A 23,078-nucleotide genomic window follows, 5' to 3' on the forward strand; every position below is an offset into this window, starting at 1 on the left:
AGAAATAAAAATTTGCAAATTATGGGCATTATGTTTGAGTAACCCACATTACACAAATCAAAATTTGTGTTAATTTCACCATTCATGCTGTATTAGGCATGTTTATAAAAAATGTAATTTGTGACTGTAAATAACATAAAATAACATACGACCATACACGTATTTAAATAACTATTAAAGTTTTCCACCCATTATGATTTAATCAAGTTGCTCACCATCAATTCCCTCAAGTTGATATTGTAGACATTTATTCTAGCGTGTCTGATAAACTAACCTGATCATTGACAGTTGTCACGGTAACAGACGTGTATGTTTTGTTTTGTTTGTACCTTGCATGATACCTCTCTGCAGACTTTACTGAGTGTACATGATAAATGCTTCATAGGAAAGGTTTCTAACATTACATTAACTGTCACATGCTGATTTGGAAGCAAGTTAAGCTTCTTCAGTTTGTGAATTAAGCTTTGATCGAGGCATTGTATGTGCATAATCATGGCGTGTAGAACTCATCTGAATTAAAATAGAGAAAATAGTGATTATCCCAATGCAGTATAAATGGTGAAATCACACGTACTAATTTCTAGGGTGACATACTCAAGAGGGGAATTTAATATGTAAAAGAAGCTTCTTGATTGTCTATCTCTCGCTCATCAGTTGTAACAAGACATTTTCTGATTTAGAGTACGAATACAAGAATATACAAAAATATACAAAAATAAATTATGTCTGTAAAATGATTTAACCGAATGTATATTAGATATCATGGAAATAGGGTACCTGATGATGCAGCGGTATTAATGGCTTGAATCGATCTGTCATTTAGTTTTTGAATGTTATTGTAGTCAGTTACGTGATAACTGTCTGGACACTGCAATACTAGTCATGAGATTAGTTCCATAATTATTGTCTTTTTTTTTGCCGTTCACCAGCAGACAAGTAATCAAAGGTAATTTGTGAATGTACATGTAGGAACGAGTCTTGAAATAATTACGTTTTATAAAAGGGAAAACTACATGATCACCAAAATAATAAATGGACAATTCAATAATTAGGGGCACTATCATTTTTGACAGGTTGCATTGTGTGTGTTACTGCGAATAAACTCTCTGTAATGAGACATAATGCATGTTTTCATCTTGCTATGGATATGTGTATCATTCTAACCAATATCAGGAGACGACTGAAACCTGCCTGAACTGAACATTTAAAAAGATAATTGTTCTGTTTATTGTGCTGTTCAGTTCACTCCGTAGTATGGATGTACTTGTTTGTGGAAAAGAAGAAGGAAAATATTATTTGATTTAAAGAGCTACTATCGGTTATTTGCATCCATCTTTCCAATAAAAACTCTTGCGCAATCAACTTCTTGTTCTGATTAGTGTAAAGCCTAATTTGCATCAGCCAATAAACTACCACAAAATTTCTGCAGTGGTATTAGGTAAATGGTCCAGTGCTCACATCACTTTCTTTTTTATTACCTTTTATGAAAGACTAGGTAATAAAATAATTAGTGTTTTAATATCAAAGCTACTTACATCAATTCCGCTGGAAAATATTTGTCTTTATTTTTGAACATATTGATTGTTTAATTAATTAGGAATCCTACTTAAATTAAAATGAAAGAATATTTAATTGGAACTTACAGTGAAAAATGTTGATGTTAGAAGCCATACCATAAAGTATTTGGATCTTTCATAGACAGGTTGAATACTGGTGGTTTGTTTATTTTTTGAACATAACCGTTTTAGGTTAGTATTCTTCTTGAGATATCTTACATGTAAGCAACAAAACTCAACACTGTACTGTACTGTACAGGTAAGATATTGTTAACGAAGAGAAAAAGACTCTCTATGTTGTCAAAAAAAAACAACATATAAGAATATTAGTACAGTATTTGGAAAACATGACTGGCACACACTCACACACATACCACACCCAGAATATGATAATTAGATTAATATAATATTTCTTTGATTTTGCTTAATAAGTTCCATATTTATTGGTTGTAACCTTACCTATTGTTGTAGGTTAAAAACATATACTGATATATATGTGTTGCTTTATAAACTACAATGTATGTAGTAAGATTTAAAGAATGGATGATGTGATGACATAAATTCAATTGTCAAAGACTGTTGTTTTAGAAAACATATTAAGATTATGTTTGGTGCTGTGTTCACTCAAAGCACAATAAACCAAAATTTAAGTTTATTGTAAGGTGGATCATTTTTTTATTGTGGTCATATCTTTGTTTTTCATGTAAGCCCTTATACATGTACTACTACTATGGTATCCTGATATTTAAAAATAATTTTGCCATCAAATTTGTTGATTTCATAAAAAACATAAATAAAGATGTAAACATGAATTTTTTGAATTTATGTCTAATCAGATTAACTCAATAAATCTTTCAAAGCATATTGACATATATATCTAGGTGATGAATTCTCTGCAATATGTTACCATGGTATTAAAACATGGCTGTGTTAGTGTCCCTTTCAATGCTTTTAAAATGTTGTAAAATTTATGGAGACATTTTAAAACTCAATTACACTGAGAACGCATATAGTAGAGACCCATCATCCATCTTTACTACTTTATCTAGCAATATATCAACACAATATATCCGCTGTCGACTTTGTCGAGCGGAGCTTATCATATGAATGATTGTCCGTCGTCCGTCTCCGTCGTCGTCCGTGTCAATGTTTTACTTTTTCGACTTCTTCTTGAAAACTACAAGCCTGAATGATTTGATACTTGGTGTATATGTACCTTGGGTAGACCTCTCTCAGATTTGTTCATTTCATGATGATATCTTCAATTCTCTAATTTTGGTGAATATTTTTGACATTTTTGGTAAAAAGTGATATTTTCAATTTTTTGTTAAAAACCGCATATCCAATTGCTTTGATATTACATGTATAGGTACTACATGTGGACCTCTCTCAGATTTGTTCATTTTGTAATGATATCTTTAATTCTCTAATTTTGGTGAATATTTTTGTCATTTTTGGTAAAAAGTGATATTTTCGACTTCTTGTTGAAAACCGCAAGTTCAATTGCTTTGATATTACATATATAGGTACTACATGTGGACCTCTCTCAGATTTGTTCATTTCATGATGATATCTTTAATTCTCTAATTTTGATGAATATTTTTGTCATTTTTGGTAAAAAGTGATATTTTCAACTTCTTGTTGAAAACCGCAAGTCCACTTATTTTGATATATTATATATATAGGTACTACATGTGGACCTCTCTCAGATTTGTTCATTTTCTAATGATATCTTCTGTTCTTTAATTGCCATGTGCATTGCTAACAGCAGAGCTATCTCAGTCGACAGGCTGCTTGTTAGTTTTTCTGTTGACTTTGTCGAGTGGAGCTTGTCATACAAGTTGTCCGTGTCAACTTTTTGCTTTTTGGACTTCTTCTTGAAAACTGCAATTCTTATTGCTTTGATACTTGGTGTCGGACCTCGTGTAGACCTTACTTAGATTTATCCGCTTTGTGATGACATCTCTGCCTGTATTAATCATGTTAAAATTACAGATGTACTTAATACCTCTTGGGATACATATGCATTTGTTTTGTGATAAAATGGTGACCATTTTAATGCTAAATTCATAAAAATTAAATATTTTTTGTAGGCTTTAATGTCACTTTGTTTTACAGATCTGATTCAAAATGGCTGATTGCTGTAGCAGTGTTGTGTCTTTGTCATGTTTGGACTAATCAAATTGAAACTTAACATGTAGCACTTAAGCACATGCATTTGTTTCGCAATCCAATATTGAAGATGGCCAAATGATTCAACATTTCTGCCGGGTTTCAGTTTTGTCATTTGATATTCCCAAAAGCTAAAATTTGAAAGACATCAAAAAAATGATTTATCAAGATAAATTTTAAAACCAACTACATATCCATCTGATCAGTGAATCACAAGAAATTGACACAGTTAATAAAAATAATTACAATCTGCAAATTTTAAATTTTACAAATAAATTTTATGTCACGATAAAAGGAAGAACATCAACATCATTTGTATATCCTTTGTTGTTCAAATGTTGGTTTGTGTCCTCTACATGTTGTTGTTTTGTACATTACTCCTGACTTTTTACAACACTGCTGCGAATGATTATACAAACTCACCAACGAGCAAATTATATTTCATGTAAGCAAAGGAATCATTTAGTATGGCCTTGTGATAGATATTCTTAGCTAAGCCATATAATGGAGACAGACCGTATGTTATAAATTACAGGGAATTTGTGTAGTATTATTAAAGAACAACAGGTATACAGCAGAGAAAAAAAATAAAATGCCAAAGGTTTGGGAGATGAATTGATGCTTCACTAAAGTGCTGGTGCTGAATATAAACAACTCAAATATCATCAGCTTTATTGTGTGTCTGTAGGTGTCAGTTTAAACACGTTATTATGACTAAAGAACGTTGTGTCAGGCAGGAACTTTGTTTGATTGATTCTGGTTCCGCATGTATCTGTTAACTGTCAAATTTCTTTTAAACTTCATACTAAGACAATACAGAGTGTCATACATATGTATACAATATGCATTTTGATCCAAAAATAGATGCACATGCATTGGGTTTCAGTTGCACAGTTATTAATTCCCGTTCAGATCAAAAACAGTGACTTATGCTGTGGTATTGACATCACCCATGATAGGTAACGTCAATTTGTTTTGTGATTTAATTAATGATGTTCTATTGACCAATTTTGTTTGAATTTGGTACAAATAATGGTTTGGATATACTCTTCAATGTTTTGATGAAAATTAACTGACTGGTAGCCATTTTGTCTTCAAAAAAAATCTTTGTATTTTAACATGTCTTGTTTCTCAGGCATGCCGACATCTATTTTACATGATTAGATTTTGTACACTACTCCTAGATATTTACTTGAAAAATCTCCTGAGCACATTTCTTTTAGGTCTAGCCTTAATTTTTTCTGCGTAAGTGTAATATATTCATAGAATTTCTTCTCACATCAGAAATCATTGATTATAATGTACTCAGGTCGATGACTTTGTAATAGTAAATTTCAATCCAATTCAAAATGTCTTGCATCTATAATACTAAATTCCTTGATCTAAGAATCTAATTTAACATAATCACATCTAACGCATGATGTGTTATTGGTCCTGTTGCTAGTCATGTGTTATCTTAATCAAATAATAACTATTGAAGATTCCTCCATAAATTTGTCCTGAATCTAAGTCTTTATTAGGTTATGTGAATTTACATTCCAATAGTTTATTGAGTTTGTTTGAACTAAGTATTGTTGATGTGTAATCGTATGAATTGCTGAGGCTGTCTAGAAGAATTTAAATGTGCGATATGATGTGAATGACATATAATTTATGCACACTGAATAACATATCACATAATGATGTATGCTTATCACATAATGATGTATGCATATCACATAATGATGTATGCATATCACATAATGATGAATGCATATCACATAATGATGTATGAATATCATATAATGATGTATGCATATCACATAATGATGTATGCATATCACATAATGATGTATGCATATCACATAATGATGTATGCTTATCACTTAATGATGTATGCATATCACATAATGATGTATGAATATCATATAATGATGAATGCATATCACATAATGATGTATGAATATCATATAATGATGTATGCATATCACATAATGATGTATGCATATCACATAATGATGTATGCATATCACATAATGATGTATGCTTATCACTTAATGATATATGCATATCATATGATGTATGCATATCACATAATGATGTATGCATATCACATAATGATGCATGCATATCATATAATGATGTATGAATATCACATAATGATGCATGCATATCATATAATGATGTATGAATATCACATAATGATGCATGCATATCATATAATGATGTATGAATATCACATAAGTATGTTTGTACACTACAAAATATACATGTAGTGATGGCCACTCTCTGAACATTTACCTTCAGTGTTCTTGTACTATATACACATAGCCTTATGGTAATTTCTTTGTTGTTTTCAGATTACTACATACCTTGGTAAAAGAGACTTTGTTGATCACCTTACACATGTGGACCCAGTCGGTAAGTATATATATGAATTATTTGAATTATTTTATGAATCACAAGACAGCTAATTATTTGTAATTCAAGTATTACACTTGACTCCTATGCATGGTGTTTTTGTAAATGCACATAGATTTATAAATGTTCATTTCTGGTACAAAATTTGTCAATCTTGTACGGACACTTCAAATCTTTATGGTATGAACTATTTAATTGGTTCCCTTTGTTCATAGAAGAAGTACACTGATTGGTGCATTTGCTAGTTGCTGAATAGCCACAAGTACTTTCACTGAGGTCCTAAGGAGTCTCATCGACTTCCAATGGAATACTTGCTATTAACAGTTACTTTCTCTGGGCTCCTAGGGGATCAAATATACTTTTACTGGGGTCCTAGGGAGTCACAGTGAGTTTTGTTAAATTTTTTTCTCACAAAAATTGTTAGTGAGTTTAAAGTAGTTTTCAACATAGAGGAAGATACTAGTAGTTACAAGCAAAAACGTTTTTCAATTGTAAAAACATAAAACCTCATACTTGTATGTACAACAACTTTAATATGTGGCTTTTCATTGCGATTGTAAAAGTTGTTGTTAAACTGATAAGCACCACACTATTATTAGGTTATCAATTTAATCCAGATGTAATTTTTATTTATTTTTAGCTCTGTAGCTCATTAATATTCCTAAAAATATTAGTCTTACTAAATCTAATGGTAGTGATTACAACCGTTAAACCATGGATCATTAAATAATGCCATTTACTAATTAGAAACAAAAAAATGATTGATTCAGCTATTTTAATCAGCTTGGGTAGTCCAATTTTAAATTCAGCAAATACAATCAACTTAGGGGTCCTTTGATAATTTTTTCTCGATTTGCTGAATATTTATGTCTTCAACTTAATGCTGCAAGTAAAATGAAAAAAAAGAAAGAGAAAATTAGTTTTTTTAAAAAGTAGTAATTTCTTGCGGGAGGTTATTTCAACATTCAAGATGTCTGCAGTTCCAGAGAGCTTTTGTCTGTAGAGGGCGCTCTATCCATATTTTGTCATTGGAGTATTCTTTGACAATACTTTGTTACCTTGCAACACACCGCTTACATTTTATAATAAATTATTACAAATATGTTTTTCACCTTTTCTTCTTTTCAGTGTCATTTAATGTTTTATACTATGTGAAATGTAATCTCGTAATCTAGATGGAAAGCAATTTTGTTTTATTTTGATGTATTGCACTTTTCATAATTATAATTATATTAATTATTGAAAAGAAAATGCACAACACTTTTTAAAATGAAAGTCTGACTATTACCAAATATTTATTAAAATTAATGAAATGAAAATAATTTATTCTTTTTATGTACTCAAACAATCCTCTTCATTTGCATATTTGTTTTATTGTACAAAATACATGATGGTTTTGCTTGGTGCGACCCATGATGGTTTTTGTTTTTCACCCATTTAAATTATTTTTGCAGTAAGTGAAAATGTGTTGCTAGTTTTTTCAATCAATCATGCGATTGTACTAGATTTAGCTAGCTCTTGTAATCCATCATACTCACTCTGCCACCTTTTCAACTTGTTTAGTTTTCATTTATTTTTAACATTATTCATTTTGCCCCTGGCTATATTCAATAGCTTAATTTAATTATTTAATTAGCTTTCTTTCTTCATTGTTTTTTGTCCAGGACATTTTAATGGTGAACCTGTAATGAATTTTTTCTCTGGTCTTGTATTTCTTTAGATGTCATAATTTTGGTGTAACATTTTTCTGTCATTTCCAAATGAGGATAATTATTCAGTACATACATGTCTGGGTCAAATAAAAATAAAAAAATATGTTTAATTAATGAAAGATGGAAAAAATCAACTTTGGCACTTTGGCATTAAACAAGGTAATTACTGCCAATTAAGCTGATACATTCTTCATGTAATTTCACTTAAATGTTCCAAAATGTTATGCATGGCTCAATTCACGGCCAATGAACGCAACAGAGCATTACTGTATTGTCTGATAATGCATTGCAACATTGTAACTCAATCTCCAAACATTGGCGTATATATCTTATTGCCATCTATTAATTAAAGCCTTCATCAGTAATAACAATTATTATTCATAATTATTAAGACAAAATAAAACAAAATGTTTTTTTGTTTTATTTTCAAAGATGGTGTTATTTTGGTGGACCCTGAATACTTGAAAGATCGTAAAGTCTTTGCACATGTGTTAGCAGCATTTCGTTATGGACGTGAGGATTTAGACGTACTGGGGTTAACTTTCCGAAAGGACCTTTATCTTGCGTCTATGCAGGTCTATCCCCCAATCACAGAAGAACAGAAACCACTAACAAGACTACAAGAAAGACTGATCAAGAAACTGGGGCCAAATGCTCATCCTTTTTACTTTGAGGTTTGTATGAGTAATTGATTCATTTCATATAAATAGCAGGAGTGGTATAAAATACAGATGTATGTGACATCTTCATTGTCTTTTGAAAATGTTACAAACTAAGATGTACAAATGGTTAATATGTGTAGTAGTGTCATACTCTTGATATGAAGCTGTAAAGTATAGACATATTATTACAGCAGATGGATTTAACATATTCTTACTGTGCATTCTTTTATCACACTCGTATTTCGCTGCTGAGTGTCTGTATGGAATGGCGAGCAGGTGTTAATGGACTCAAGGATTTATATGTACCTTCCCGTAACTGTGTAATTTTATACACTAAATTGACTACTTTCACAATTGTGAATGGCACTGTTCAATTTTAACCAAAAGTGACTATTCATCTATGCACCTCCCTCCCCAAACATCAAAAACTTTATGTTCCAGTTTCAATATGTTGTTTTCAGACTTCTAATGTTAATTTTTGTTGAAACTGACACATAATCCCTACAATCACCATGCATTTTAATTTCAGGTAAACAAATTTATTTTACACACATTATATTAGTTGAATGGAACCCACAGTAAACATGACATGAATATGTCACTTTAATTAGGGTTAAATATTCAATCAGTTATAAATTGCAAACAAACATGCACTACATAAAATACATTGTTTATTTAAATCTAACCTCCTTGATCTGCAAATGTAAAGAGACAATACAAATCAGCACTGCTAAATGATGTAATAAAAACATTCTTCATAGTTATAAAAGTTACTGATTATTAAAAAGTAAGGACTTGAATTATTGATTGCGACATGTTATTTAAAAACAGGATCACGTGTAATTTCAATCATCACGACTGTCTCTTGAATCTTATTGATTTATACATTCAATTTACAGCTGCTGTCTGAAGATTTATTCTCTAGTTATTGCATTATCTTTGCAACTTTTCCTCAATAAATGTGCAAATTGTTTGTAAACTGTTACATACTTTTCTGCAGGTACCTAAGAATTCTCCTTCATCAGTAACACTACAGCCAGCCCCGGGTGACACTGGAAAACCTTGTGGTGTTGACTATGAACTAAAGACTTATGTGGCTGACTCTATTGATGAGAAACCCCACAAGCGTAATTCAGTTCGCTTAGCCATACGTAAGATTACGTATGCACCTTCAACACCCGGCCCGCAACCCAGCGTAGAAGCCAGTAAAGAATTCATGATGAGTACTGCTCCCCTCCACCTCGAATCATCTTTGGATAAAGAGGTAAGATTATAAATTTATGGATGATTTTCAATATATAAATCAGATTTCGAAAATTTAAAATAATATAATTTATTGTAAAACTAACAAATTTTGAAAACTTTACTGAGAATCACATCGTATTTGAACTGTTGATTCATCATTCCATTACTTGGGTTCTAGGAAGTCACAAGGACTTTCACTGGGTTCCAGGGAGTCGCAGTGAATTTCACTAGGTTCTAGGGAGTTGCAGTTACTTTCAGTGGGGTCATAAAGAATCACAGTTCCTTTCGCTGGGATCCTAGGGAGTCAAAAGTGAATCAATTTACAGTATACTTGCAGTTCCATTGCGGTAAAACATGCATATTTCTTTCATGTGGAGAACCCTCCTACGTAAATACAATTGTTCTGCTCTCAATACGGGTAATAAGTTTATCGTTGCTATTTCCATTCATCCTAAACCCTTGAAAGTCGCCTCCTTTTACCAAGTATTTTGCAGTCACAAGGTTATTTTATCTACTTGGAACACATTCCAAAATGTACTTGTTGAGATTTAATAAATTGCCATAGCAACTATGTTTTTATTATTCACTTGTACATAGAACACTTGTTGACCTTGCTGTGTGTTAGAGTATCTTTTATTACTTACATGTGATATGCATGCACAATTAATGTTTTTTTTGAAACGTGCAGCCACACGTCTCAAGATAGATGTGACTAGCCTTTATTTTATTTTCCATCTGACTTTTATTTATTCGTCTCACATCGATGTTATGCAAATGTTTCAAAATTGTATATGCTGGTTTTGACATGTTAATAATAATAATATTATAAAATCTGTATTAGAAGCCGTGGCTTCTATTGAAATGCTACAATGCAACAGAGGGGATGCGGCTTCTATTAGAACATCTACAGATATGAGAAATAGTGAATTTTGGATACTCAATAGGTGCAGCTTCTAACAGGAATGTGGCTACTAATACAGATTTTACGCAGTAATAATTGTTAGATTACCCATATTCTTATCGATGTAAAAACAGTTTTTATTTATTTTCTACATCTTTTTTTTGATAATGCATTAAATTTGGGTGAAATTTAAGTATGGCACTCAGAGTTGATAATAATATTAAATAGACTATTAAATTGGCTTGTCTCGTCTGATTTCTATCATATTTCAGCTAGTGTTCTTGTTTTTTTCTAATTAGGGAGATTTATATTACAAGGGAGAAATAAATAATTGAAAAAAAAAATGTTATTTTGAAAATTGTCTTTTGAAAATATATTTTTTTTTTAAGCTTCTCAAAATTAGGATGGAGAGTTAGCATAGCTAGACAAAAAGTCTGTTTGCAATGTTCATTTTGTTTTCAATGCTTACTTTTCTTGTGGTTACATATATTTTTTTTTTTTGCAGATGTATTACCATGGTGAAAGCATTGCTGTGAATGTACAGATCACAAACAATTCAAATAAAACGGTGAAAAAGATTCGGATATCTGTGCGGCAGTTTGCTGATATCTGTCTTTTTTCTACTGCTCAGTACAAATGCCCTGTAGCTGTGCTGGAAACTGAGTAAGTATATGTTTAGTAATAAAGTAAAACATGTTTGAAACAAAACAACAGAGGTACTGAACAAAATGTTTATGCACAAGGAATGAGAATATATTTTTAATGATGCAAGCTGAAAAATGAGATTTTGACAGAAATGATTTTCAGTAAAGGTAGTAAAGAAATTCCTCACCCCTCGTAAAGTATGCTAGTTTGCATTGCATGGCTTTGAAAGAGAAGTTTGGTACACAACACCATGCATTAACATGAATGCCCTTATGTTTTATCTGCCAATGATTTCTTAAATGGGATATCTGTATATATTGCTTGACCATGATCTTTAAAAAAATGAAATATTAGACCGCAACAACATTTATTTTTCTGGTAGTGAAGATGTGTATCAGTTTAAAATGATTGAAAAGTTTTTTGTCAGAGTTTTAGAAATAATGAAAGAAAAAATCAGTTTTCAGGAAAATCAAATATTTTAATGAAAAATAGCATGTCACCTGTTGAAAAGCTCCACAGACGCATCAAATTCAGTAGAAAATAGGAGTCACAAGGCAATGTGTTAAACAATAACAATTATAAAATCAATGTGCTTCAGCACGATTTTTTTGAAAATCAATTTACTAGAAATGCTTTTCTTTTTTCCCCCCAGCCTGATTTCTTATTACCTTGAGTAGGTGCATAATTCTATGGTGGTTTTATCATGCTGTTTAATAGTGTATCATTAAGCAAAGTGCTTCATATCATGTAATTGGTTCAAGAGACATTTTCAAAAGTAGCATCAAACTCTAAGCAGACATTGAATACCTTTTTCAAAGCATTTGCATTTTCACCTTGAGATATGTTCTACTTTAATGTTGTGATGTTATGAAAGATGCCATTAATTCATCGATTTCTGAGGTTGATAGACTTGATGTTGTTGCTAGGTAACCCCTCATGTTAGTCTCAGTATGATCCTGGGTTTATTATTCACTCTAGTTTTTATCTGTAAATAATTATTTTCGATATACATGCTTCATGGTGAGTGGCTTTCAAAAAGATAATCACATGACCTACTGCTGTGATTTATTATTAAATAGCCAAAGCTAAAATTGATGATTCAGTTTTAAATCTCTATTCATGGTATAAGGACTGTACGTGCCTTAGTAACAAAACATGACCTTTGACAATCGATTTTGCTGGTTGACAACTGATGGGTGTGCTGCTTTGACTTGGTTGTATTGTAGTAAATCTAGGTAGTTACTTTTTCAAACAGAAAACTGATTAATTCAGCTCATGTGGTCTGAAAGTGGTTTGTTTACATCATAAAGTACGCTGGATTCCACGTTTAAAAAAGTTTTGAATACCAGTAATGTGACATGTTTTTACAATACATATATTTATTACCAAAGCCTGCCAGTGCCCATACTCATGTGTACTTATTTATCTTAGAAAGAAAACATCAGTGTACCATAATGGCATCACACATGATATGGGGTTGTAAATGATCCCTGGTTTGTTGCTAAAAGCATTTACATGATCAAAAAATGTTCAGTTAATCTGATTGTGAACAACATGACAGTCAGGATTCTGAGATCTCAGTTAATATGGCTAGCTCTTATTTTAGTACAGAATTTTTTCACTCTCTATTATAACAAAATATTTTTCTTAAACATGCTGTTCATACTGTTAATGTTCTCACCAATTATTTTGTTAAAGCGGGAGGGTTGTCACTTGCGCACATGCAGGAATTGAGTCCCAAGCGACGATAACAACATGCTAAAAATGCAAAGGCTCATGGGTAGATGCTTGTTTGTAAACAATGACACGCTATGGCCATTCCCTCGCTTCAAAATACAGATAATTCTATCTGTCGTATTTAACAGTGTTGTCTATTCTTGTATGGTAACCACAATGTTTATACTTTTTGTGTTTCAGAGATGGATTCCCTGTTGGACCAAGCCAGACACTATCCAAAGTATACTATGTAACTCCTTTACTTGCCAATAATAGAGACAAGCGTGGATTGGCACTAGATGGCAAACTAAAACATGAAGACACCAACCTAGCATCATCTACTATGTAAGTAAAATTACATGTAGAGGGCGCTGTTTATAGTACCCTGTATATTGAGATGTGTCTGTACATTGCTGTATCGTGTTCTGGAAAAAAAAACATGGTTCTAAGATTTTAGCAACATAGTAGTGAATCTGGTTGTCCAATTAACTTTGTGATAAACTTCTTAATAAAATCAGCATCTACTGAAAAATAAATGAAATGAATTTCCCCTGCCATATAAGAAGTGCAGCAATATATTGATTACTGGTATGGTAATACTTTCCAACTCAGCGTGAAATTATATCTAGTATGGGTACAAATAGACCAATTGAATATTTTATTTATTCAGTACATGTACTAGTTGTTTCTGAAAAAAAAAAGCTCATTTTTGTTTCCTTTTTGGTATAAAATTTGACACTTTCAAACGTTTGGTAATTACAGCATTACTGATGAGTCTCAGAAAGAAAACCTTGGAATTATTGTGCAGTATAAAGTGAAAGTGCGACTCATTGTTGCATATGGAGGGTGAGTATACTACAAATGGTACAGTAACAAACTACTGAAATTTAAAGTACCGTTATAGCTCTAATGAAGATAGTTTATACAGTGGTGTAGTAATAGCCTGTAATGTTGTTATGACTTTGTTGTACTTTTCCTGCCAACATTTTAGTGAAACATTTTGTAGATTTTTGTGTATTTTTCTACAAAATCTTTTTCAATTTTGGATCAGATGTTTATAATTCGTCATTTCCAACAGCTATTTGTTGAATTTTTTGAAAAAATATGAAAAACATTACATGGGTTAACGTTGTGAAAAGTGACAAAAGTTTGACATTCAAAGGGTTAAAGGGTAAAGTTATGTATATTTCTACATAAGATGGCCAAATAAGTTGACAGTTTTGTCAGTAAGGAGATGGGGATACAGGGGTCATTCACCTTATACATTAAATCTTAATCACCAAGCTAATTGATAATTGGGATTAATCATCCAATGTCTTGTAGTTTTAATTATTAAAACTATCATTTTTGCTCTATTAGTGATGCACATAGTTTTAAAGTTTAATAAATGCCAGATATCTAACTCCTGCAGCACTGTAACACATCCAATAGCTTTGTCATATTATGTCTCTGTAACTATGGAAGAGTTTGAATCAAAACTATGAAATATGTAACCAATTCCAATTCAAGAATCCTTCTCTTGTTGACTTGAGATCTCTGGCTCATTCAGAATAATATGAATTATACAGCAGCTTTTAATGTGATTGGTTAATTTGAAGTAATTGTTAGTTTCATCTGATCACAATCTAACACACTATGAGGCACAATCATCTATTAAAGCTATATTATTTATTATATATTATTTTGTTTGACAGGGATTTGGCTGTTGAACTGCCATTTACACTGACCCATCCTAAGCCACCAGAGAGCCCACCACCAAGCCGCCCAGAGAGTACACAACCTGGTAAGTCAATGGAGAAAACAAATATCTCAGTTGTACGTAATTAATAAATTGTTCATGCAAACAAACAGACAAATATTACAACATGAAACACAGCATTGTAGTTAATTTGATGTTCAAACTGGCAAAATATTGTGAAACATAAATCTGTATTGCATATGGTCATTGTCCTTTTCATAAGTCGGGAGCCCTCACAGTTTGCTGTGGGAGAACTCAGAAAGAAACTTTTTTTCCAAAGGTAAGAAACACTTTGAAATTCTTGTTTCTTTTTAATTTAACCCGTCAATGTGTTCAAGCATGATGTTTTCCGTGTATTGGAGATGTTTTTCATGGTAGATTAATGTTTACTCGGAAATTCTGAAAACTAGCAACTAGGTGAAACATTAATTTACCATGGAAAACCAATGTAATGAAACAACAACATCCAAATCGAACAAACTGATGGGTAAATTAAAAAGAAACAAGAAATATAAAGTGTTTCTTATCTTTGGAATTTCAGTTTCCTATGTCTGTGCATACGCAAACACATGGCTTTACCTACAAACCTATTTCAGAGTTCCCTGAAATGAACTGTGAGGGCTCCTGACTTATGAAAAGGATCTGTCCATAACAGATGGTCTATCATTTTTTGTCATCACAAAGCTTGCAAGACATTTATCCAATCAGTCATTGTAGAGAGTGTTTTCTGAAGTGTATGAAGTGTAGAATACAGATTTATGAAATAAACCCTTATACACATTGTAATTGTTAACAAAAACGTTTGTATACTTTTGCTTGCAGGAAATGAGGCTGATATCCCAGTTGATACCAATCTGATTAGCTTTGACACTAAGTAAGTTGTCTATCTTTTAGTTTTTCATATTGTGATATTTTTTATCCAGGTTTGTTCATCTACTTTGCTTTATTTATGTTGTTTGTTTTGTTTGAAGTACTGCTTTCAATATTTTGGGCTCTGCATCCCCTCCTCTTCCTATGCTTTTTTTGTACCTCATTCAGCAGTATGAATTAATTACCCATAATACATTGAGACTGTGGTAGCGATTCATTACATGTCTACTAGTAGGAGGATCAGAAGAGATGAGAAAAGTTGGAATTGCTTCTCAAAATTCTTTCCATGAACTTTTCAATTCTTTGATGTTGTAACACTTGCACTTTGTTTATGCCAAATACACATTCAAAACTTCTGGTTCTTGGAGACTTACAAAATGATGGAGACTTGCATTTCTGTCATCCATATACACGCTAGCCTTGAAGCCTATAGCTCTGAGTGGTGTGGTCATCCGGTAAGATCAATTAATTAGCATGGGAGTCTGATCTGCTGATGGATTTCTCAGATCTCAAGTTCAACTTGATCACCAGCATATGCTAATGAACACATGTTTATCAAAGTGGTATGCCTCTCGTCAGCACCACAGTAATAGCAAGAAGTGCTGTTCTGCCATAGTTACTGCATATGTGTATATTAGTATACCGTATTTGCTCTATTAGTTATACATGTACTTATGTAATGGACATAGGTATGTCTATGGTCAAAGTAAGTCATGTACAATAACGGGCAGTTTGTAATGTGTGTTTCTATTGGAGAAGCACTTTTAATAGAGCAAACACGGTATATATGGTAAGTGTAGCATACCCATAATTCATTACTTTGAGGTTGTTGACTTGTATGATTTAAATACTTGTATATGTTTGTTTCTGTCTGAAACATTGATTTACAAATACCTGTGATACATTATAGAAAACAAATGTGGACAGGAAAACTCTCCCTAATGATTTTTCTTGCAACTTCGTAATATACGTTGAAACAGTTGTTTGTTCTAACTTTACTAAAACCATTTGAAATGAATAACACTTCCATGTTTTAACAAGGGTGCTCGAATTGGAAATATTATGCCTGTGATCTTATAATAATTTAAAATGCAGAACATTTCTTGTTTATTGAGAGACAGTAGTATAACTTTGTCAATCAGTGTACAAAATATATTTATTTAGGACTTTTCGATCTTGTATCCAACATTGCTATGATAGAATAATCACAAGTTATTTTAATGGTTAGAGTTTGATGAAGTGATGTTAGAATGAACATATTCTGTTGATATTCAAAACACTTGTAATATAAATATTGATGTCTCATGATATTCAACATCATCAGCCAATATTGAACTTCCTTTCATGGCGTAACATGTAGGTTGTGTGGAAATACAAGTATACACTGGATATATGTATAGTGTCAAGCATTGTTGTTGTGTTTGATACCCGGTCAAAAACATCAAAACAACCAGTGCTGGAGAACTGCATTGTTGCAAGGAAAACCGTTAGGGGAATTGTGGTTTTCATGGCCACAGTTTTCCAGTGTTACCATAACCCTTTGAACATCATAATTTTTTTCAGCGAATTTTTTTATTTCTGAAATTTTCTTTATTTGTTTTTGGTGATGAAAATAATATTTGGCAAAAAACTTGTGAGTTCAAAAGGTTAATGAATTACAAACAGTGTATGATTGATTATTTGAGGGACATACTTTTTGCTGATTTTCTTATTGCACTTGACTTTGTTTTCTTTATGCTTTCAGTGCATGTCTTTTGCTTGCATTCAACACAAGGGTCCTTAGTGAAGCTGCCATTAAAACACAAATATCATACAACGTCAATTTATCAAATAATTTCACCCTGTATAAAGTGTAGGATTATTGATAATGCAAGTGGATTGTTTTAATTCACATTATAACTTCCCACATTGTACTAATGAGCTTGAACCTCTAGCTGCATGTCTGTAGATGTTCGTATCTATGTATTGGCATGCAGTTCTGCATAGTGTTTATTTCGTCATGTACGAAACCCAACAAAACTTATTCTTTCGTTATAATTTTAACCTTAGCCACATTCCTTCAAAAGTTCCAACTTTGCACATGATCAAAAATATAGAGCAGAGCATAACGCTTTACTCCTGTGTTTTCATTGCAATATCACTATAGAGAAGGTCAGGACCCCAACAGTAGAGGTGCCAAATATTGTGTTGGCAAGGTGATGCATGGAAACAGGTATTAATTAGTTGTCCTGTTTGGTGTTGTTTTATCTGGTTGTGTGTGTCTATATATGATTTGTATTCACTTTGTTGCATGTAACATCTACTGTTTCATCACCTATAAATCACCTATAGGACAAATGTACTGTAGGAGTATTAATTTCCACTATTTTGATATTTCACTTGGTTTTAACATAAATTCACAGATTATTCAGTCAAATAATGAGTTCTACCATATTTGCTTTATTAGTAGTACATGCCTTTATGTAAATGACACCGTGATGCAGCATACAATAAATGCATTATATTATATTATATTATATTATATTATATTATATTATATTATATTATATTATATTATATTATATTATATTATATTATATTATATTATATTATATTATATTATATGTATGAATATATATATTCTATTTGAGGTGAATTTCTAATGATAAGAATATATTTTGCTAAACTAGTTGCTGAATAGATGCAACACTAGAGGCAAGACCATAGCAATACAAACTCAGCTTTTATGCAACTGAAAGTGTGACAATGGAGACTTGCACATCACTCAATCTACAGCTGTTGACTTCAGCTGGTAAAATTAAACATTGATTTGAATATGGGTTTTACCCTTCATGCCTGATATTGCTTAGCAACCAAGGGTTGAACTATTGATTAAAAAGTCTGAGATTCAATTAAAATATACAGGTACCCCACTCTTATCTAGATTAGAAATATGTAACTATGTAAACTTATAGTGGTAGTAATTTGTTGACATAAACTTATTTTGAATATCTTTCCATATTTTTGATTTTTTGTATGTATGGTTGCTTCTGAAATTTGAGATGCTGTCTCTGAGTGTTGTTGAATTGATAAACTAGCTAAATGTGTTTTACAGCTCAGATTTTTCAGACATTTTTGGGTGACTTGTCACACATCACATTATCATAGCTTCTCTACAAAAACAGTCTGTCATATTACACAATTTGAATATCTTGGAAATTTGAAATGGGCGCACTAAACTTGAAATAAATGGCAGATCTTATAAGTGATCTTCAAAAGCTATACCATGATAATTTATATTTCACTGTCTCTTTAATATTGAGATACATTATTGGCAAACCTACTTTCTAAATCCCAGGAAGTATTATTATACTTACAAGTCGGGGTTGTAATTACCTTACAAACCTGGAACCATGCCTGTGTCTTTTCTTGGTTGCTTTAACTACATCTGACCCATTGCATTTAACAGGAAAGTTTGCTTCTGATTACCAGGTAGTCAGCATTGGGTCCTGATCGTCATCATAAATCTAACCTCACTGCTTGCAAATGCATGATGCATGATTGTTGCACTATATTAGTTGTATGTACATAATTCCAATATAATTATTGTACATTTAATTAAAAAAAGCTTACAATTCATTATATCAATGCACATGTTCAAACCTGTGACATTGTGATGTTCTTTAAACATCAATGTGATTGTCTTTGTCAACTTAGTTTTAATTATAGTTGACCATCCCTATGCATGTTGTGTTTTGGGTCATTCAATGTTTTAATGACTAACAAATGTAGACAGCCTGTTCCTAAACTACATTCTACTGTGCACGACTTAAAAACATGTGACAACTCTTTCCATTGGTCATTCAGTATCATGTGGTAAGACAATATGCTAATGAGCATATACTTTGCACGCATACTCAGTCCAACACAAGTTTGTTGTCATAGCATTACATGATGAATAAGGAGAAATATTTAGATTTATTATGAATGTGAGATGGCAAGATTAAAGGTGTCATTGAAAATAACCTGTGACTGACAGTAACAAGGCTTATGCCTATTTACTCCACTGTTTTCTTTATTTTAAAAATCTGAAAAATATTTGAAACCATTGTGTGTATTTTTCTCTGTAGTGGTGAAGCCAACCAATTCCCAGATCGTGACGATGATTTCATCTTTGAGGAGTTTGCTCGTCTACGAGTGAAGGGAGCAGAAGGAGATGAGGCTGAAGCTTAAAATGGAATTATCATAAATTATATCATAATTGTAGGCATCAAATCTTAAATGTTTAAAAGAAAAAAAAAATCAGGCATCATATGTTTTACCGTCTTTACTGAAAAGTCGCACACGATTGTAACTATTGATTTTAGTGATAAAAATATGTTTTAATTATAATATCTATTTTTTGGTGATGGTTATTATGGTCACACAGCCTTATTGTAGCGAATTGATATACTCCCAATATACTAATACCTTACTGATACAAGCAAGGGATGTGCAGATATCCAGGGGAGGGGGGGGCATTTTTTTTTTAAATCACTTCTGGAAGTGTTAAATTATCACACTTACGTTGCCATGACAATGCCTTTTTTAAAAGTGGCAATTACATATAAATAGAATATATGTCAAAATATCAAAATATATAACCTGCTCTTTTTAATATTCATGTAGTGTTGAAAGTTGTCTGTGAATTAAATTATGTGTATGTTTCAAAAACAATAATTTAAAAAAAACCCTTACATATCTATTCTTGTACTTTGTAGTTTTTATTGTGTATCTATTTAATTTATAGTAGTGTTTGGAGTCAAGCCAAACAAAAAAAATTAACTGAGCACACTGTTTTTTGGGGGGATCACATATTCTACTATAAAGATGTATTTGTAATTTTTGTGTTATAGAGATTGTATATTTCAGTCACATGACAGGTACTTCAATGTATGTACCTGTTTGCATCCAATTATATCACCACTAAGATCTTTGTGATCCTCAATTATATGGAATGTGTTGTCATGGTTACAAGCCGATTGGTTTCTTGGTATCTTTGTACATGCATTCTCTGTTGGTGTTAATAAGTGAGCTGTATTGTGATAGCTGCCAAATGGGACCATGCTGTATGCTTTCCACAAAACTGCAAATTACGATCTTCACAAAACCCATGCGTCTTTAGAGAAGGAAATTTCTTCAGCATAGTTGTGTTGAAACTTTATTAATACATTTAAAAAAAAAAAAATTTATTGTAGTTTTAAACACAACTTTAGTTGCACATTCTTTCTTTTTTAATTTTTTTCTTGTTGCCAAAAATGTATATTTTACTATACTTTTTAAGTGACTTTTTACAATGATTGTATGTATCTAGTGATGCATTGTATGTACATTTAGCTGCACCATGACTGAGGCACACTTTGCCACATAATTACTTATTGTTGGGGTTTGTTTACTGTTTAATTAAGAAACAAGCATATTATTTATAAGCAGCTTTGTTAACTTTACAAGTCGTTCTGTGTTGAGATCTGTACATGTTTCGTGCTTGTATTGAAAACTAGTTTATCCAGTGAGCTAGTGTCTGTTTTCTGGATGCAGTGGCAATAGATTCAAAATACTTAATAATAATGTTTCAAATTTGTACATAAAATCTCTAGTGTTAAGATGATCTATGTACATACAAATAAAAGTGCCATTTAGTGTGCTGCAATAGCTGCTAAATTATCACAACACATTTGGAAGTTCACATTGTCCTCTATCGACAGTTCCAGTATTTACTCTGATATGACCAGCTATACAACCTATTGTTGAGTCATACCAGTACATTACATGTATTTGATGGTTTCTATTGTTCGCAGGTTACAAACAATTATGAAATTGCCTTCATTAACTGTATGTCAAAGTTGAGTAGCTTGTAAATGAAAATTTCAGTTTGACAAGCAATCGTTTCTTCAAATCACATGACTATCACATTGTGTCAGTATTACTGTATATTGCATACTGCTTTGATATGTCATGGTTTTCTTGGAATTTGCGTCATATTGTCTTTTGCCAAAATTATTTACCATATTTGTTTTATTTTGCTTTTGGGTTTATGTCTGCTTCTATCAGAGCAAATTCGGTATAGTGGTTGTTGAGTTGTGTGATCAGTCTATTCAGAGTTCACCTACTCGCACTTAAAGTTTCACAGTCCTGTCAGATTTGACATTGGTTTCATGGAACATAACACCTTTACAAATTATATTGTTGACATCAAATTGGAATGTGCGATTTAATGTTTTTCGTTATATTGCCTTTTAAGCACTTGCCAACGAAAAGGTATCCAAAACTGTGAAATCTGATATTGTGTTGTAAATAATGTTTCTAGTGTCTTTTTATTACAAAATTGCCAACATTTGTTTTGTTTTTTCTCAGAACCTTTTGCTAACGTGCTGTGCCACCAATGTTTTTTGTTCTTTTTTTTTCACCATGGAAAACTGAATACTTTGTTGGAAAGATTAAATTAAACTTGTGCAGTGAGTTGAAGATCATGTTAATGATTAACAGATTCCTTCAGGGGGACACAGGAAATATACAAAAAAGAGGGCAATTGCTACAATGTAGCATTTGTAGTGGGTATTTGTGTTCACTTAGTAATGTACGTGTACATGCACATTGGTCACCAATAAAATTTCTTGTAACTATATTCATCGTTATTTGTCATGTTTTCAGATTCTTTGCGAGTATGTATATTTATGTGTGATGTCAGAATGATGTTCCACTGATGCAGCAATCGCCGTCTTCAATCTTTCAGCTTCACTGCCTCTGATACAATAATAATAAAATACTTTATTGAAATTATATCCTCATTTTTGGTCTAGATTAAAGGGCGGCAGTCTGTTCGATATGGGACTCATAGCGACGTATACAACGCGTGTAAAATACATTGTTTATTTACATGAAATTCGAACACGCGCTGCGCGACGAACACCACACTTTAACAACAAAAATTGAGTGTAAAAAAAGAATATACGAAGAATTTACTGATTTTCATTAGATTATCATTTGTTTTATGACGCAGTAGTTGTTGTGTATCTACCTGCTTAAATTTTAAGATCTCAATTTAAAGCAGCTCTATGTAATGATTTGTTACCAATAACAACTGAGGTATTTTTCCCATTTATTTTTTTTAAATCCATGCAATAAAAATTAGGGTAAAATAAAAAAAATGTAGACCTTTAAAAACATTGATTAATCGTGAGCTCCTTCATAGAATAACTTTCATTTGATAACCCACAGTGTAGAATCGTATTAATTTTCTATTTTCTTCAGCTTCCAATTATCAGTAGTCTGAATCCACAGTCAGCTGGCGCACACGTGATAATAAAATAAATACGATATTTACTATATGGGGGGCGCCATCTTGAATGCAAGGGATTTTTCCACACAAAACCACGAGTTAGGCCGAATTTTGTTATCGGTTGGCTTAATATGACCCCAATGGACCGTATTTTTGTGAAAGAT

At 32.0% G+C, this 23,078-nt stretch overlaps 1 protein-coding gene across 3 annotated transcripts in view; it reads left to right on the forward strand.

The window, feature by feature from the left end:
- Positions 1 to 22,260, forward strand: part of Arrb (beta-arrestin) — a 90,211-nt gene extending 67,951 nt beyond the window's left edge. For 2 of the 3 annotated variants that reach the window (XM_078011012.2, NM_001184838.1), the window contains 9 exon segments: positions 6,068 to 6,128; positions 8,273 to 8,514; positions 9,503 to 9,766; positions 11,154 to 11,311; positions 13,211 to 13,354; positions 13,772 to 13,855; positions 14,704 to 14,792; positions 15,570 to 15,621; positions 19,727 to 22,260. In XM_078011012.2, the coding sequence (XP_077867138.1) occupies positions 6,068 to 6,128; positions 8,273 to 8,514; positions 9,503 to 9,766; positions 11,154 to 11,311; positions 13,211 to 13,354; positions 13,772 to 13,855; positions 14,704 to 14,792; positions 15,570 to 15,621; positions 19,727 to 19,829 (1,197 nt within the window). In that variant the 3' untranslated portion in view covers positions 19,830 to 22,260. 3 annotated transcript variants of the gene reach the window in all.
- Positions 22,261 to 23,078: the final 818 nt, after the last annotated feature.

Source organism: Saccoglossus kowalevskii, chromosome 1 (genome assembly GCF_978046115.1).
Source record: "Saccoglossus kowalevskii chromosome 1, keSacKowa6.1, whole genome shotgun sequence".
NCBI lineage: Eukaryota > Metazoa > Hemichordata > Enteropneusta > Harrimaniidae > Saccoglossus > Saccoglossus kowalevskii.